General features: G+C 36.9%; 1 protein-coding gene and 1 long non-coding RNA gene across 2 annotated transcripts; one reads left to right on the plus strand and one right to left on the minus strand.

The window, feature by feature from the left end:
- Positions 1 to 780: 780 nt before the first annotated feature.
- On the minus strand, positions 781 to 11021 carry LOC145775514 (E3 ubiquitin-protein ligase RNFT2-like). Its single transcript, XM_082586809.1, has 9 exons — positions 10901 to 11021; positions 10048 to 10209; positions 9601 to 9902; positions 6604 to 6692; positions 5129 to 5294; positions 4659 to 4808; positions 4103 to 4168; positions 3449 to 3559; positions 781 to 2871 (listed from the first exon to the last, which is right to left on the minus strand). The coding sequence occupies exons 2-9, from the start codon at positions 10112 to 10114 to the stop codon at positions 2683 to 2685; spliced, it is 1140 nt and encodes a 379-aa protein (XP_082442935.1). The 5' UTR covers positions 10115 to 10209; positions 10901 to 11021; the 3' UTR covers positions 781 to 2682.
- Positions 11022 to 17461: 6440 nt separating this feature from the next.
- On the plus strand, positions 17462 to 18944 carry LOC145775043 (uncharacterized). The gene is made up of 3 exons (XR_014290125.1): positions 17462 to 17781; positions 18295 to 18473; positions 18712 to 18944. It is a non-coding gene; the product is annotated as an uncharacterized LOC145775043 (long non-coding RNA).
- Positions 18945 to 19146: the final 202 nt, after the last annotated feature.

Consider the following 19146-nt stretch of genomic DNA (forward strand, 5'->3'; position numbering starts at 1 on the left):
TATCACTTGTGCTATTTTATCCTGAGTGTCGTTGCAGTTATACCTTAGTGCAGTCAGATTAATTAATCATCCAATTCTTATATAATATGCAGATTTAAAGAATTCCTACCTATGTAATAAAAAATGTTATACTTTGTTTTGTATGCCTGTGGTACATCAGAGCGAATTCTTTACCAAAGCTTTAGGGCTACTTTAAGAATACAATAAGTTTATGACACAAAAGCAGCTGCTTGATTTCGGGAAATTGCGCTAACTGCAGTGCCGTATTTAACAACTTTTAAAGTAATCACGCCTGACAGCTTACAAACTCAACAGATCGCAATTATGAACAGCAGCCTTTAGCCAAAGAACCTTACAAAACCACGACACTGACAAAAACACCATTCGTCATTGCACCAGCTCAGTGGCTGAGTGGTTTCGCCTGCGGCTCTGGTAGATCGGTGATCGATTCCAGCTCGGGTCGAACCGAAGACTTTAAAAACGGTACCGATTGTCTTCTTCCATGCATAACGCAGTGAGGATGAGTCTGGTAATTATGTGATGACATTCTAAATCTGATATAAAATAAGAAATGAGCCCTGTCGCTAAAAAACTTTATCTGTTGTAGAGCGACAATAAATAAAACCAAAAACATTATCATATTGCACATGACTACACGTAGGCTTGGAAGCGTCTTGTCTGTGACCGAGTAGCTACCAACTCTACAATGGCGTCATCGCATTGATGCATCTTCCTCATAGTTTCACAACAAGCAGCAGCAAAGTCAAACTTACATAACAATTGATTTTTATAACTCTTTTATTCAATTGAAATCAAATACGAAGACCGAACTAGATAAAGTTACATATCTGCTACAGCCGTTTAACATCACCAGATGTTGAAACAATGTAAAAAACAAACACCTGAAAGCTAGGAACACGTGACTAAGACAAGGTGCGAATTGTGATAATATCCCGGTGCTGCTGCTGCGAAGCAACGAGATCCTTCAGTGAAGATGGTGGCCCACCATGTTGGTCCGCCTCGCACAGCACGTGAAAGGACACGACGTCCCATGATTGCAAGAGATGCCACCACACTGGAGCCGTATTTATAATCGAGAAACATTTGCCACAAAACGTGAAGTTAAAAGTTACAGGTGTGGCCCAAAAACGAAACTGAACACAAAGTGAAGGCTCAATACGGCAAATGACGCCATCCGACATAGAATTACGTCACGTTATGGATACATGAAATACACGCCATTTGGGAGATCGATACGATTTGCATCTACTCAACAACTTATCTTGGCTGGGATGAAACATCGAAACGTGTTTGTAAGTTGCGATAGATTGCGCTGTAACAACGTAACAAGACGATGGAATATTGTTTGGAAGAAGTATAAAATGAAGGCACTTAAGAGTTGAGGGGCAAGTGCAAAAGATCAATCTATGATGACGAAAATACAGCTTTGGTGGTTTGCTTTGCAAATACACGAAACTAAGCAACAACGGCATCTGCTAGAAAAGGAAAAATGCGAAAACTTTTTGGATGGATCGGTGGCTTAGTGCGCCCGCCTCTGAATCCGTATAAATGGGTTCGATGTTCAAAGGTTTGATGATCCAAATTGGTACCGAGTCCCATTCCTACTTGGCACGTAGCAATGGAATGGACTCAAGTAATAATGTACTCAGTTGCGCCTCCATACAATTTCTGCGATGGGTACAGCGCTATCGTGGGTTTTTTTTTGTGACACGGTAAATCGTTGTTGATTGATTTCGTATGGTTATGGTTAAAAATGTTCAAACATAAAATTGCTTCCTACTTCAAGTCCTTTACTATGCGTGAAATCTCTCCAACAAACTGTGGACCAACACAGCAATTTGCCACGAGTTGACAACGCTTCGACTTGCCAAGTTGAAATCGCTTGTTCATCCGGGACACTGTTGTATGTGTAAATTCTAGATTCATTATTGTTCCGCCAAAGCAGTCCACAAAATTAAAGTGCATGAGCGACTAGGCCCTCAAAGCAGAGCCAACTAAAAATTAAATGCTGAAAAAAAAATCATCCAAAAGATTGACTCATGGGATGAGACACACTGCGCTCAAGGCAACCAGAAATTAATCGGAGGTAAATTCAGGTTGAAATTATAGCTCATATGCAGTTTACATCACCTGGCTGGGTACTTTTGAGGCACCCGTCGAAAACTTATGGTATTTATCATATCAGATTATGGTGGATGTAATTATATCACGCACAAGACTACTCACAACTACAAATCACTAAGTATATGGTAAAATATCTAAGGCTAATTCGAATAGCAACGGCGCAGGTGGGATTTCAAATACAGCACACCAGCGCGCGAAATTACGAAACAGCCCAAAGCAAAATAAACGAAACTGTGGAGGCTATTAACTTTTGACATTTTATAGTCGTCCGCATAATAAATATTAAAGCACGTCAGATGATGTCCTTGATCACTGATGCGACATCTGAAAAAGTAGTGTGGATTGCATTGCATTACGAAAGCTCACAATCCGGAAGTCGGATCGCCAAACATGAGGCAGTTCTATCCTCCACGTCAAGAATTATCAACATCATTGAAAATCTTCGAGCAATCATCTGGAGGATCAACAGTACTTCTGCGACCAGACATTTGCCGCCAAGAACTGGAAGCTTACGAACCACAACGAGCAAGTGAAGGATCAAAAGAGTTGGACAATGTAGTCGCCAGTGCCAGTCTTCCAACAAGAGTTTTTGCCTGTTAGCTTGATAGGTGAAGGTAAGGTTTGTATCGAGCCGGCGACCAAAGCAAATACGCTGTCCGAGGAGCAGACAGGACAATGTTGTTCTCTGTCAAACCACAGCTGGCAGCAGTCATGGCAAAACACGTGCTGGGAGCAAAAGATGGAGTGGTGAAAACAGTTTCGAAATTATTTATTGTGCAGATATATTTATAGCCTACTGCACCGCTAACCTACTGTACCAAAAGCGACCCGACAGTTGTTCGACAATTCAACCCCTTTAGCCTCGATCTCTCCGCCACCCCACGGATTATCGTTCGGCTTACTGTAGTAATATCGAGCCAAAAACAACACCGAGATATTTATTAATTGAAAGACAAGACAGGGCGATGGCCGTTCGATGTTTTCCCAGTTATCTAACCCAGGCATCATCATGATATAAAGGAACATGTATGTTGTTAGGTTGGCAGTCAAATTTGCACCCATCAGTTGTAACGACTCATTAGCTTCGCATTAACTTTTTTTTATGAAAGCTGTTCTTTATACTCGTGCTGGCGAAAGAACGACCAAGTGAAGAACAGTTTTCAGAAACTCAGGACTTTTCAATCCAAAGTTAATTATTTTAATTGTTGAGACAAAAACAAAAAACAACCCTAAAGTCTGGAGCAACTATTGATGGTATCGGGTAAAACAATATTGTCGGACTTAGTTTTGCAAACAAACTTACTCCACAAGGCAGGACCATGGGATCACGGACGCGGGCGTGGCAGATGGGACAAACGTCTCCTCCTTTGCTTGGGTTCTCCTCATCATCTCTTGGAGCGGGAGATCCAATTATCTTCGATCAAAATATATTCCCTTATTGAAGAATTTTGACAACCCTCGCTCCCGTGAGAAGGATGCACAACTAATTTAGTCAAACTTTCAACACTTTTGTTTTTTAGTTATTCAATTCATCAACCATCAACGCAAAGGCCAAGAAGATATTTCATGGTAAGTTTCTGCAATGATGTCACAAATGTACTATAATTGCATCAACAAATCAAAAGTTCTTGAAACTGTTAAAATGAAAAGGGAGACAAACTGTGCGAAAAAAAAACTTCTACCATATAACTTTGATATCTCTCTAGCATCACACAAAAAATAAAGCTGCAGACGTTTTATTAGCTTCAAACCAGACAGAAAAAATTGACTTTGGGTTGCGTCAGTCATTCGCCTAACTTTCGACGCTTTTTGAGATTTTCAGTCAATGCGGCAATGATTTTCACAAACGCCCTGCAAAAAAACTAAATCCATCGCATTAGTGATGGTCGCAGGGTCATCTACAAACACAATAACCACCAGTTATATGCTTCTGAATACAAAGAGGTATATTCAGTACCTGAGGTTTGTGTAAGGTAGACCAACCGCTTCTAATAAGTTCTATCTTCGATCTCACCGCAGAAAACTAAAGAAAAATTTTCTCAGTTTAACTTGAAGAGATGTTCACACTGATATGAACGTTGTGTACAACAGCAACATAATATTACGACAAAAAAAACATATTACTTTGTTGAACCATAGAGAAATAAAACACGTATGAACAAAAAAAATAAAACCCGATGAGGACACACGTACGTGTCGAAAACGTTTGAGTTTATTTTAATTATTTTATATTTTTTGTGTGTAAAAAAAGTATGTTAAACCCGCTAAGGTTACTCTGTTTTATTTCTTTTATTGTGTTAGTGTGGCCTATATCATCAACAAGCAAACTAGACTTCTCTTCCATTGATTTAACGTTTGTAACCGTTGAATCAATGGAAAAAAAGGACTAATTTGTTGAGTAGGCACACCATCATAACCATCATCATCCAATTTCAGTCTGGTTTCTACCTTAACTTAATAATTGCTATATAAAGTTTTGTTATTTTGAATTGTTTATCAACAACACTCGGTACCTTGACAACAACGTAGAGAGCAGCCACCAACCAGCACACAACAACCGACACGCAAGATGGCGCCATCACAATATACTTCATCCACTCGGGGGCAGGCATGATGCATCGGAATAACTGTGAGATCCCCTCTACGAGAATGAACATGCCACCCTGCCAAAACAAAAGTTGGGAAGGGATTATGTATGAGTATGATTAAATGAGCGACAAAAAATTGCAACAAACACGTCAGGGTCAAATCGTTTTATGAAGCTGTCCTTGCCCTTGTCTACTATTTAGAACATTGTGCATAAGTTCGGTGCCGTAGTGCTCACTGCCACAATGACAACAAAGTGTGTTAAAATACTAATGACAGAATTTTCTGTTAATTATATAATAAATGCTCTTCTAATTAATAAAAATATTTGTCTGTGATGCCATAGTACAATGTTTTTTACTGGCCCACACTTGTATAATTAACAACAAGAGCTTACCCTCCTTTCGGCTGGAATCACCCTTGTGGTTGGGATGATGATGATGCACTTTAGACAAATAGTGAAAAACTTGACAAGAAAATCCATAATAGAAATATTGAATAAAACATTCCAAAAGGTGGAAGGGGAACTCCACCACACCACAACATGGAAGCAATTAAAAAGCCTAAAACAATATATGTCTATGTGAAATCCATAAATACACACCGCACCAGACGGGTCTGCTACTATTCGGCTAGTTCCCTATTCGGCTACAGACTTTTTCGACGGACGACCTGCGAACATATGCAAGCATTTAAATGGTCAACTTCAATGACAACTAAGACATGCAACGCCAAAACCCAGGTTTATTCTAAATTGCCACTTAGGTTTTAACTTCATCTTTTATGTCAAACACTATTTGGCAACTGTCTTTTTTTCGTTGACACGTTTTCGCTGAGACTTTATCTCATTAACCTCTATTGTTAATCATGAAAAATGTTATTTTGATGTAAAACACTTATTTTGAACGAACCCAGACAACAAAATTCGTCATTTTTACACTTCAAACAATTGTAAAAATGACGGATTTTGCCGTCTGGGAAGGCACTCAAAGGTAAACACTGGATAAAATGCAAGAATGCAAAAGAAACGATATTGTGGAATAAAATACAAAATTCTCTAAACAAACAGAAGAATCGGACATACATCTCTCTGTTATCATTTTTAATGTAAAAATTCCTTTTTGTGGTCCCTTTTGTCTGGAACAAATCCAAACTGTGCTGTTGAAATTTCCGATTTTAGTTTTGGTCTCAATCGCATCATCATGATTCGGAGTAAGATCTTTGTTAGATGATTCACAAGGCTAATTGTTCTGTGGAGTGAGCATTCTGTTGCTCCGGTTTTCTTTGGTAAAGTTATGAATATGGAACTTACCATATCACTAGGGATGTTTCCGGTGTCATAAATATGATTTAAGATCTCAGTGGTTACGTCTAAACCCCACTCATCTAAAGCTTCAATAATTTCAACTATAAAAGAAACGATATTGTGGAATAAAATACAACATTCTCTAAATAAACATAAGGCGTCGTTGGATCTGGAATTTTGTAATAATTGAAGATTTTAATATATTCTAAGTTTGCATACAGACGGTGGTCGGTGACGTAGGTCTGTGAGCAAACATTTCAATTTAATAGTTCAAACATTTTGCGCTAAATTTCATTTCAATTTATTTTTCTATGTCGGAATGCAAAAGAAACGATATTGTGGAATAAAATAAAAATATCATACAATTCAAAACTGTAGCCGAATAAGGAACTAGACGAATCGGACCAGCCGAATAGGAAACTAGCCGAATCGGACTAGCCGAAACGGGCCATTCCAGCACCAGACATATATAATACTTCAAAGAATATCAACAAGTGCCGAAAACGATCATCTGTGCCTTACCTACCAGTGTTGAAAGCAAACATTTGTTTATTCAGATAACTTACCACAAGTTTTGAATCAGAGGAATAGCAAGAACTATGTTGACGAGATGAAAAGCAAGTAAGAGACTCAAAGCTGTGAGAGATCTTTGATTCTGGGAAATAAAAGTGAGAGGATAACCAAAGGTTTTGTTAGTAGCGATACAGTTCTTTATGGATAGAGCTATCCAGTAAACTTGTTACACATACTCAGCATTGTTTTTACAAAAAATATAGAAAAACAACAACATGAAATATGCCTTGCAACAAGAATATACACCAAATTGTGTTTTTTCTAGTGGCTGCAGAGTGCAGAAGTATGGTAAACATATGCTTTTTAGGATTTCCTACATGAGTGAAACTTCTTTGTGTACCATGCCTGTTCCAGGCTTAGGTGTTCAAGATTGAAATTAATGCCTCTAATACCTCTGGACAAAAACAATTTACTTTCTATATTATATGTATAGTTAAGTGGGGTAAAAAAATTTTTTTTCAGAAAGGTGTTTCTAGATTTTTTAACTTATCAAGTATGACCACTAAAGTTGGTCACAATATACAGACCATGTATGTCTATCATCCCCCAATGAAATTTTTTAAATCAATTAACTGGCTTGAAAATCATGCACAAAATATGTGAATTTTTTTTTACCCCAGCTTTGGGGTAAAAAAAATTTTTCATGGGGTAAAAAAAACACCTTTTAGTATAGCAGCTTCTTCTTCTTTATTATTATAATATTGATTTCATATGTTTTGCTATTGATTTCATATGTAGTGTAAATGATTCTACACCAGAGGAAAGAAGCTTTGTGTAACTCATATATGAAGGACTGTGAGAGATTATGAACCCATACTCGAAACCAACCGGATGGGTCATGATAATGATGTAAACGATTTTGCCCACAATTTTTGTATACACTTTTTATTACAATACACATTGTGAAATCGCAAAGTCTCATTTCAGTAATAAAAACAGCAGCAAGACAAAAAATTGTGTCTAGTATTACTTATGCACGCCATCCTGAATTTTATCTGCAGCTCTAGTTTGAACATGTGAGATTGCAAGTGGGCGATTAAATTTCGCGGATTGTGAATCCTAAAAAATCAACCAGCAGTTTGTGAATAAACATACAACTAAAAAACAACAGACAGGAAAATAAAACAACAGTTTGTGTATGTATGATTGTATGTGTTGTGCACTATCGATCGATGGATCACTCTGTGCTCTCAATCTGCGATATTGATCGACTAACCCGCAACACTAACCTTAACCTCGGACCCCCAATTCCAACAAACATCAATTGATTGTGCATAACACATGTATACATTGGCACTGATGCATCCAGAAGTTTGTTTTTGTATTTTTTGGTGATATACTGCTTGGCAATTGACATAACACCAATACACAGCCAAAACATTCCATAAAATGCACTGTTTTTTTTACCCCAAATCAACGAATTTTATTGGGGTAAAAAAAACACCTCATAATAATAATTAACACAAACATTTGGAAGCCCCAGTCTTTGTTGCATGTAGTAGCCTCACAACATAGTACTCACAATATAAAATTAAAACATTCATACTACCTATCACTAAAATTTAGCAACCTTTTTTTGCACCCTTCGCTGGCCATATTTACTCTATTTAACATATCTCTTCTTTGTCAAATCCAATCTTTTTCCTCTACCCCTCAAAGTAATCACCAGGGACCACTTAAACAGACACTAAAAAGTTGAGTGAATATCTACTCATTTTAGATGTAAGATGGTAAGTGTTTTTTTTTACCCCAATAACCCCACTGGCCCACTATTTTTTTTACCCCACTTCACTATATATATATATGTATTAGAGCTGGGCGATATTACGATATTTCGATACAATATTTTTTCGGCAGCGATATTTATTCACAAAGCTCCGATTTTATCGTTTATAAATGTACTGAAATTATAGCAACATTTTCGCATGCGCAGTGACACAGACATCGCATGCGCAGACAACCCTCAAGCATGTGTGCATTGTTTACGCATTACAAGCAGTCTTTGTGATTACGCAATCCTGCTTATTGATTCCCACGTGTTACGTTGTTGCCAATGATGAAGTCCGGTAAATACGATAGGAAACTTGCAAGCTGACGGAATTTACGCAGCATAGCGTAGCGGCCGTAGCATAGTGTAGCGGCCGTAGCCTACGGTAGCTACAGCTAGGTAGATACTTTATTTTGTTTTGCTACTCACAGCTGCATCTCTATTTTGCATCAAAAACTATCAACAAGGATAGCTGAATTTGTACATGGTGGCGAGCTAATGCACTGACTTTTCCTACACTTGCAAAAGTTGCAAGAAAACTTCTGTGCATTCAAGCCACCAGTGTTAGTAGTGAAAGGGTGTTTTCACTTAGTGGCTCAATTGTTTCCAAGAAGAGATCGTGCCTAAAACCCTGCAATGTCAACATGCTGACATTTTTTTCCAAAAATGTTTAGTTTGCGATAGTTAAATCGCAGCATTGTTTGCAATAAATGTTGTTCATTTCAGTACCAGTGCTCAGTATGTTTTCATGCAGTTATAGAAAGCCGTGCTTTGCGATTCGCCGTAAAATATCGAAACTTAGATAATATCGTTTTATTTTTGGTAATATCGTATCGAAATTATTTTACCAATATCGCCCAGCTCTAATATGTATATTAATTCATCAAAAAAATTTCAAGACAAAAAACATTGAAAGCAGGCTAGTTTCTTCGCAAACAACAAAAGCATCGCATCAAATAATACAACACATTAATTAGGCTTTGGTAGAGAGTTTGCTTTATTGAACCACAGACAAACAAAACAAAGTAACCTTAGCAGGTTTAACTCTATGCATATCGCAGATTTAAGTAATTCCTGATGAGGACACATGTACGTGTTGAAAACGTTTGAGTTGATTTTTGTAAAATTATGTTATATCTTTGTGTAATACAACATGTTAAACCGCTCAGGTTACTTTGTACTTTGTTTCAACATTAATTAGGCCCAATAAATCATAACTTACCTGCAATTGTGCTTGTCTCAAAATGATGTTATTTGACCAGTTAAGTACCAGGATAAGTCCAATGAATAACACAATATATGTTGTGTAAGTTAATAATAAATTTATAGCAATCAAGAGCAGTAAAGGCAAAGCTTGTTTGACATATTTCTTCCAGCGAGGCACAGAATCATTTATTGGAATCATGTTTGTTGAGTTAATATTCTGATCAAATTGGCTCGGAAGTGTCGTAATTGAAACAGGAGTCACTGCCTCTAAATCACTCGCTTTGTTGATATGACTGTTTGGTTGGAATTTTCCTTCAGCTAAAAATGCATTACGTAATATTTAACAGCAGAGAAAATGCTTTAGATTGAAAACAACACATCTTTGAGAAAACTTCGCAAAAAAGAAAAACTAAATGATTTGTTCATATTTTGTTGAAACCTGTATCATAATGTAGCATGTTACCTAATTCTTCACTACATATGGGAGAACTTGAATGTTGTGTTTTGTCCGCAGCAACTGCATCATCCATTCCATTGAAAACAACTTATTCTTCGGTTTGATTCTTGCACAGTAAAGATGCCAGCCTCGTAAACTATTTCAACAGGTCATACATGAGATTTTAATCTGGAAGCAAAACAAGGTTTTAGATTTAATGATATGTCAATCAACCTCATTTCGGTTGTGTTTGTAGGACAACACTAAAAGGCGGAAATGCGGAATCGCGGAAATAACTTTAGGATTAAAACAGTCATAGTATTTAATGACCTCACAATTGCTTCTAAATAATATCTTTCAATGATATTTCAACATAAAAGTAGGTTCGGTGGTGAGTTGTTGTTAAAAATCACATTTCCGCCTTTTTCCATGTTGCAACATTTCATTCTTTCATGATTAAGTTATCGCTATGTTAAACAATATGGACGCCAAGATCGTACTTCCGCGTTTTCTACATCAGCATTAAATCGCTACTTCTGCGGACAATACGGTAGGCCTACGCCATTTCACGCCCGGCTTATTTCCACGTTCCGCATTTTAGTGTTGCCCGTGTTTGTAACCTGTTTGTAGTTGCAAACCCCTTTTAGTTATTACGAAGTCCACAAACTTTAAAATTACCAAATGCTTTTCATTACACTGGTCTACAAAATAATTTTTTGGTATATATCATGAGAGGAAATGCTTTTAACTGAATTTCGGTCGCAGATCTCAAATCTGAGTTAGATTTTCTCTATCACGTCAAAGTTCGATATTTGGTTCTCAGGAAGCACTACATTTGGTTATTCAACGTTATCTTGCAAGCTTTTTTATGTTGCTTTACCTTTTTCCACCTTTCTTGCAGTACATCTAAATTACCGTATCTCTATTCGACCATTTGCTGTTTCTTTTGGGGATAACACGTTCTGTACAACTACCGATATTCAATATCTCCACAATTCACCTCTATGATCTATCTATCTAACTACATTTTTCATCATTCATGATCATCACTTTAATATAATGTTCAAATAATAATTAGTGTATATTCCTGAACCCATCAGTTATCGATTGATATATATACTGTATGTATTAAAGGCAGTGGCTATTTGACCGGCGCCGGTCTTTGAATCTGAAACACTATTTGACCGGTCATGACGTCACTATATAGACACTTCTTTCTTTTTCTCTTTCAAAGCAAAAGACGAGAAGAGTGCCTATAAAAGTTCTAAATTCGACAATTATGTTCAACTGATTCGATGGCGCGTAGAATACGTCTCGGGCTGGTGTTCCAGAGGGAATGAGTTCGACACTACGCGGAAGCATTTTTTTTTTTAAATTTTTAACTAAATTTTGACCCAAAGTGACTCAATCGTTAAAATGTTTGCGGAAACTGCGGAAAAACGGAAACTGCGATCAGCGACTTCGGCTTTGTTCTATTTTTTTCTCTCAATCTTTTTAGTTTGCCGAAACTCTGATCAACGACTTCGGCTATTTTTTATTTTTTCTTCTCGATCTTTTCCTAACCATTTTAAAATGTTTGCTGAAACTGCGATCAGGACTTCGGCAAACTCTTAGGATCAGTTCAGTTGTTTTTGTTTCTGACCATCATATCAAAACAATACACGTCAACATAGCAAAGGTCGAGAAAAGGGTAGAAGCGACAAAACGCGAACGTTAAAACGTGCTTGAGACCGAAGTAAATTATTGATTTGCAAGAAATTTGGCACGGTCGCAACACCTTCAGAAAAATTTAAGATATAAAGGGAAAATAAAAAAAGAAAATGTTACAAAAAAAACAAAAAACAATTAAACAACATATATTTAGGCTATAGCTTTATTAGCCCACATAGCTTTAGCTGATATATTTAAGATTTGTATGGACAGTTGCTATGAAGATCGGCCATGGTGCGTTATCAAGAGTGCTGATGGTCGTAAGGGGAACATGTCTTGATGCGTTTAGCTCATAGCAAAGAAGAGCAAGGCAGGCAAAGAAAACCCCACAAAGAAATCCTACCACGGGCAAAGCCATTTCAAGCGCAACGCACCATAGGCCTTACACGACTCACAAAATAGATAGGCTATAACTTGACGACAGGAAACAATGACAAAAACAAATAAAACAAACTAGCAAAAACAACATCATCATCTTGCGGAAATTCAATTATACCCATGGAAGTTATATATTGAAGATATCAAGCGTGCTTTGATAAAGCGATAATTTTAGACCCCAGTCAGCTAAACTCGTCACCTCCACACTGATCCAACGTTAGCAAACGTTAAATTAATGCAAAAACGACAGGCATCGCCAGCTGGGATGTAGTAGTGGCATGTCACAGTAATATGATAAAGGCAGTGGCTATTTGACCGGCGCCGGTCTTTGAATCTGAAACACTATTTGACCGTCATTACGTCACTATACAGTCACTTTTTTTCTTTTTCTCTTTCAAATCAAAGAACGAGAAACGCGTATATAAGTTCTAAATCCGATCGTGTTCTTCAACTCGTTACGTGGCGCGTGCGATACGTCGGCGGATCTTATTCTAGAGGGCCTGAGTTCGTTACTTTTAGGTTTTCGGGGCCTTCCATTACAATTGTTAAAAAGCTATATCAGCAATCGTCTACAGCACACGGTCGTCAATGGAATCTCTTCAAACTCAAGACAGGTTACCTGCGGTGTGCCCCAAGGATCGACATTGGGACCCCTTCTTTTCTTACTGTATATAAATGACTTACCAAATTCAACAAACATGAATGTTAAACTATTTGCTGACGACACCAATCTTACGATGAGCGACAAATGTGAAATAAATTTGCAGAACAATGTGAATGCCGAAATGCAAAAAGTTTACAACTGGTTGAAGCTTAATAGATTATCATTAAATTTCTCAAAAACTGAATACATGCTAATAACAAATAAAAAACACATAAAAAATTTTAACATTAACATTGGTAACACAAGCATTCAACAAAAAGATCAAATAAAATACCTTGGCGTTTACATAGATAACAAATTAACATGGAAATATCACATAGATAAAATTTGCGGAAAAGTAGCAAAAGGTTCATGGGCGTTGCTTAAACTCAGAAATTATGTCAACACAGACACTTTAAAAGATGTGTATCACGCTTTGATTTACTGTCATTTGCAATATTGTATTTCAAGCTGGGGAAAGACCTGTGACAGTGCACTGGATCCATTAATAAAATTACAAAAAAAGGTTATAAGAATAATTACGAAACAAAATTACTATGCTCACACTAATTTTTTATTTTTCAAAATGAACATCTTGAAACTAAAAGACATACATAACATTGAAATAAAAAAACATATGTACAAAGTTCATATGAATGAGTATCCGTCTACGTATTGTGATTTATTTACAAATGCTTCATCTATTCATCAGCATAACACAAGATATCAAACAGGCAACAATTATTTTATAAACAGATCAAACACAGAATTTGGCAAGAAGTCCATGCAGGTATTGGGACCAATGCTCTGGTCAGAGGTTCCAAGTAGGCTAAAAAACTTATCATTTCATTGTTTCAAAAAAGAGATCAAAACGTTAATTTTACAAAGCTACAGTGCATCGTAATAAGTGATATGTTATGGAAACCAACTTGTCAGTTGCTTCGGAAACTTTATTATTCTCTGCTTGCTTCATGGAATTTTGTGTTTTGGCCTACGTTATCATCAATATGTTTTTTTTATGCGTATGCTGTTGTTGAAGCGCGGGAACGTTTCAATTATTATTTTTCTCTTGTAAGCTTATTTTAAATGGCAAAGTTGTAATTTCCGTAGGGTGGCAATTGACTAGTAGACCGTATGGTCGTCTCGTTGTCTCCCTGTCGGTATGGGAACTTGTGTAACTTTTGTACTGTGTATATTGCATATTTCAAACATGTACCATTGTACCTATGTTCCTGTTACTGACAAATAAAACATTGATTGATTGATTGATTGTTACTACCCGGAAGCGTCCCTTTTCTTTTATTTATTTTTTTTTTTAACTAAACTTTGACCCGAAGTGCATTTTTGTTTAAAACGTCTGAAACGTGCCTGAATGAAAAATTATGTAGTAGGCTATAGTTAGCACGGCCACAAATGGAAAATTACCCAGAGAAATTTTCAAATTTCAGCAAATTAAAAAACTCTAACTTCATTACTCACATTTGAAAAGACATAAAAAATTGGGATGTAGAAAACTCAAATTAAAAATTGACTACAAAAATGCACTTCGGGTCAAAATTTGTTTAAAAAAAAAATAAATAAAAGAAGGGGAGCTTCTGCTTAGTATCGAACTCAGTCCCTCTAGACTAGGAGCCGGCGACGTATCGCATGCGCCACGTAACAAGTTGAATAGAAATGGTCGGATTTAGAACTTATATACGCGCTGCTCGTCTTTTGCTTTGAAAGAGAAAAAGAAAAAAAGTGACTGTTTAGTGACGTAATGACGGTTAAATAGTGTTTCAAATTCAAAGACCGGCGCCGGTCACATAGCCACTGCCTATGATAAATTTGGGTTAGGCCACCGTATGTTTTACACGTTAAACCATAACAAAAGTGAAAAATTAAAATGTTTGCGGAAAAACGGTAACTCCGATCAGCGACTTCGGCTTTGTTCTATTTTTTCTCTCGATCTTTTCAGTTTGTTTGTTTGCGGAAACTGCAATCAACGACTTCGGCTTTGTGCTATTTTTTCTCTCAATCTTTTCAGGGGGAAAATTTTAAAATGTTTACGGAAACTGCGATTAGCGACTTTGGCTTTTTTATTTTTTTCTCTCGATCTTTTCAGGGTACGAACTAGGTTGCACCCATTCAGCAGCACCTAGTGAATGGAATAATTCCCCGGCAACAAGACTTCAACAATCGGAAAACTTCACTTTGTCAATCTCGGTAACCGGCCCTGCGTCAAGAGCCTCTATAAGTTAAGTATAACTACTAGGAATAACCAATCAAGGCTTTGTCAGTCCGAGGATAAAGATTCAAAACCAACCAACCATATTATACTGTACCCTACCTCCACACAAACAAGTTTTGACCACCGTCATTCTGTCATAATAATTTTTCCGCTTTCCGCCTAAAAAAGTTATCCGTGAATAAGTGCGAGGCATAAAATGCGACCAGACATACATTCGAAAAATCTTAAAGGCATACTAAAGGAAAATTTCAAACCGGAATTAAGCATTAAAATGAGTAAACTGAACATTCAAGAATACATTTCAAAAACAATTACCCAAAAAAATTTGTTTTCAATGGCGCTGGCAAGGCCCAAAGTCCAGTGTTTCATTTATTTTCATTTTTTTCAAAATTACCAAAACGTGCAAACACAGCTCAAGAATACGTCATAAAGTCCAGCAATAACAAAAACCACGTTACCAATCTGATGTTTTGAGCAAACTGTCTGCTGTTTTGATGTTAAAATGTGCTGTTTTGATGTAAATACATACATAGCCTACAGTCAAATCGCCCGCAGTAACAATTATTGCGTGATCGGTTGATTGCTAGACTTTATGACGTAGACTTTATAACGTTCTTTACAGTCGCACGCTTCGTTGCTCAGGCCAATGTCGTTTTGAAAGCTCTGACAAAAGCACGCGCACAATGGTGGTCAGACCGCAATGGGGCAAAATTTTATTGAAAATCGTTTTATGGTAGCATGTTAAACACAAAGAACGTGGAAAATCGCCAAGTCAGGTTTTTCCTTTAATACCCCTTTAAATAAAACTCTAATCCGCAACACGTGCCACCATAGTTAATAAATATACTATATTTATTATGGTATATTTATTAACTATGGTGGTATATTTATTAGGTATATATGGTGTATTTATTAGGTTTATATTTATATGGTATATTTATTAACTATGGTGCCACTTAAATTTTACATGCATCGGATTCAGTATTAAATTACTTTTCCAGGGATGTGCACCAATAGGTGGGCATTTGGAAGGAACTCCCAGCAGAACGCTTCAAAGATGGAGGATATATTTACGATAAACATTAAAATAATACAATTTTTGCATAATTGACGTAAAATAATTGTTACCACATTGGTGATCCCGCACGTCAGTAGGTTTTAGCTACAAAAGAAAACGTCAGAATATCGGTAAGTACCAGTGTTGTCAGATTGGGCGATTTATCTGCAATTGGGCTACTTTTAGTTGGGCTTGGCGCCAAAAAATGTTGGTTTGCGACTTGCGCTTTTTTGGGCTACTTTCAGTCTCTGATTTGGCGCGAGACGGCGCTTAAATTTGGCAGAATTTTAAGTTGTTTGACAGTGAATTTTGAGTTGGCAGAACTGAATAATTGGTAGAATCCGAACAGCCTTTGAAAATGTTGGTAAAGTTTCGGTTTATTACGGAAAAAATGACGTTATTTTTTTGATTCGGCATGAGGAATTGAGGATTGATTTTACTGCTGACCATTAGCAGCTTTGACTGTTGTTACAGCAATGCTGTATTCATTTTCATCCGGGAGAATGGAAGGACTGACTGGCAAGTGGCGAAAGCGAAATTGCACTTGTATCGAAGATCGGAAATTATAGGGTAGTTATGATCTTGGTTTAGTACCGTACCATAATTTTTGAAGCTTTTATTGGTGTCTAAGCTATAAATTAAAGTGGGAAAAATTGAATGTCAGTGGAAAAACTTACTGAATGTAAACTGGTCTTCCTTATATGATTAAAAAACAATGATAGATTCTTGTATTTTTTGTACCAAGGTGTACGAGTTTAGAAATGCTGCAGGGGAGTATAAATTTAGAGAAGTTGCTCAATTGGCACTAACAATGTAGCCTATACCAATCACAGATTTCTAGAGTACGGTAGCGGATATGAAACTTCTTACGTATGGATCATTCTCTCATACAACCGTAGGGCGGCGTGAAAAAGAAAAAAGAGCAAACTCGTCAGCAATTTCGCATAAGTATGATTCCACCAAAAATGCCAACACAACGCATCAATCACGTGACCCAAATAACGCACTTTGAATGGGTCATTCAAAGCAAATGTGGTGTGTGCCACACGCACGCGTGCGCGATTGCTGTCTGTGATGGCCTTCTCAAAGGTTTTCCAGCGAGTTGTGATCATGAGAAAGCTGCAAAACTTAGACAGAAAGTTATGTTTAGGCTTTCCAGCGAGTTGTGATCATGAGAAAGCTGCAAAACTTAGACAGAAAGTTATGTTCAGGCTAACTGTTTGGTATGATTTTATGTTATAATTAATCATTCAGGCTAGGTTTTCAAAATTGTGTAAAGCAAAATTCGGAATGGTCATGTCTTCTGGAATAAAAACTGCTTATTCTGATAAGTTGCTGTTCGTCATTCTGACATTTCTGTATTGCGGTATGTTGATATGTAGCTTTGACAATGACAGTAATAAAGTTAATAGTATTGCGGTAAACGTAGACAACTAAGTTTGCAGGAATTAAAGTCTTAGTTTTCTGTATGTGTGTACTTCAGTCAGTCAGTGTACACTGTATCTTTTTTCTTCATAAAATGATATATCAATCTCTTCAGTCTTCACATATTATCTTCAGTTCATAAAGCTGATGTTGTTCTTGGCAGTGCTGTTAATTGATAAACCATGCATAAAAGTTCTAAAAAGAGAATTGGCTAAAAAGCATGGAAAGCTCTTCTGCTATTGGACCCTTCAAGGAGCTTCTCAATGTTAATTTACCAACACTACGTGAGATGTCCTTGCATTCTGAGCTTTGTTGAAGGTAATAGGCTACCGTACTGAAGTAGCCTACCTTATTACGTTTTCTCTGACAGGTTTTATTCAAGCTTGATCGTGACATGAAACATAGATTAACTGGTATTTTTTACCTGGATGTAAGGAAGGTGTTAAAATATTAAATGTGAACATATAGCCATCATGAATCAATACCATATAAAGCCAACCAGCAGACAGTTTTTAGAACTTTAAAGGTTTAAAATTAATCGCACGTTTACAGAGATAGAGTCCTCATAATGAAATAGTTTTTTAGGAATCTGGAAAAAAGGTTAAATATTTTCTTTTCAAAAGATGTCAGCCTACTTAATTATCATCTGCTGTTGTGTTAACTTATATCATCACATGCTAGTAGCATCAGGTATTCAGTCATCAGCGATAGTATTTTCGACAAAGTGGATTTCACAGGCAAAAGTGCAACACTTTCAATTAGGCTACAAATTGGATAAGCTTTTTAAAATGTCGTTGTGTAATATCAGCTTGTCTGTATGTGTATTTGTAGGGACTCAATGAGGAGCTCACATTTGATGTATTTGTCTTGAGGAAGACCGCATTCCCAAAAGAACTGAAGTTTGTCCTCTCCCAATAATATCATCATGGGTAGAAGCACTTCTATATCAAATTGGGCTTCTTGACAAAAAGACAATGTCAACAACTCTTCAAAAAAGAGTTTACAAAAAAGTGAGTTCTCACATATCTTTTCAGATTTTTTGCTCTAATAATGTTCAGGTTAATGCTGCACCCACTTTAAAACTTATGCTGTCTTTTGCTGCTTGTGTAAACCATGTATTTATTTTTAATAATTTTTAAACTTATTGTTTCGTTTAATGTTAAAGTATTTTGTCAATTGCTAATATTATTTCAACTTTGTAACTGGTTATTGACATAGGAATAGACAAGGTATGTTTAAAATTTTCAGGACATCAAATATGCGACTTCCACTTCCAACAGTTGCGAAGGAAGTGTTGCAACTCGGGGTATCAGTCAAGGAGAAGCTGCTGTGTTGGGAACAGCAACACTTGTTTTCACACGTTACCTTGGATTAACTGAAGAGTTTGACAAACAAAAAGTTTGAATGCCCGCATTTTCCTGCCCATACTCAGGCTGTGGAATGCCTCATTGAGGAAGTCACTAATGCCTGTGGAGCTATTGCTAGCCACCAACGACGGGATAGTTTCGTTCGAGCGAGAGTTGCTTTGTGTAGACTGTAGAGTCTTGCCCAAAGCAAACGCGCAATCTGACTTTCTTTCCTTCTGACCTTTTTAAATCCTTGTTCTTCGTTTGTGTGTGCTGTTGCTCAATGCTCATGCCATTGGTTTGTCGGAGACTATGCAGAATTTGCTTAATATGTTCG

This window comes from Aplidium turbinatum, chromosome 8 (assembly GCF_918807975.1).
Source record: "Aplidium turbinatum chromosome 8, kaAplTurb1.1, whole genome shotgun sequence".
Taxonomy (NCBI): domain Eukaryota; kingdom Metazoa; phylum Chordata; class Ascidiacea; order Aplousobranchia; family Polyclinidae; genus Aplidium; species Aplidium turbinatum.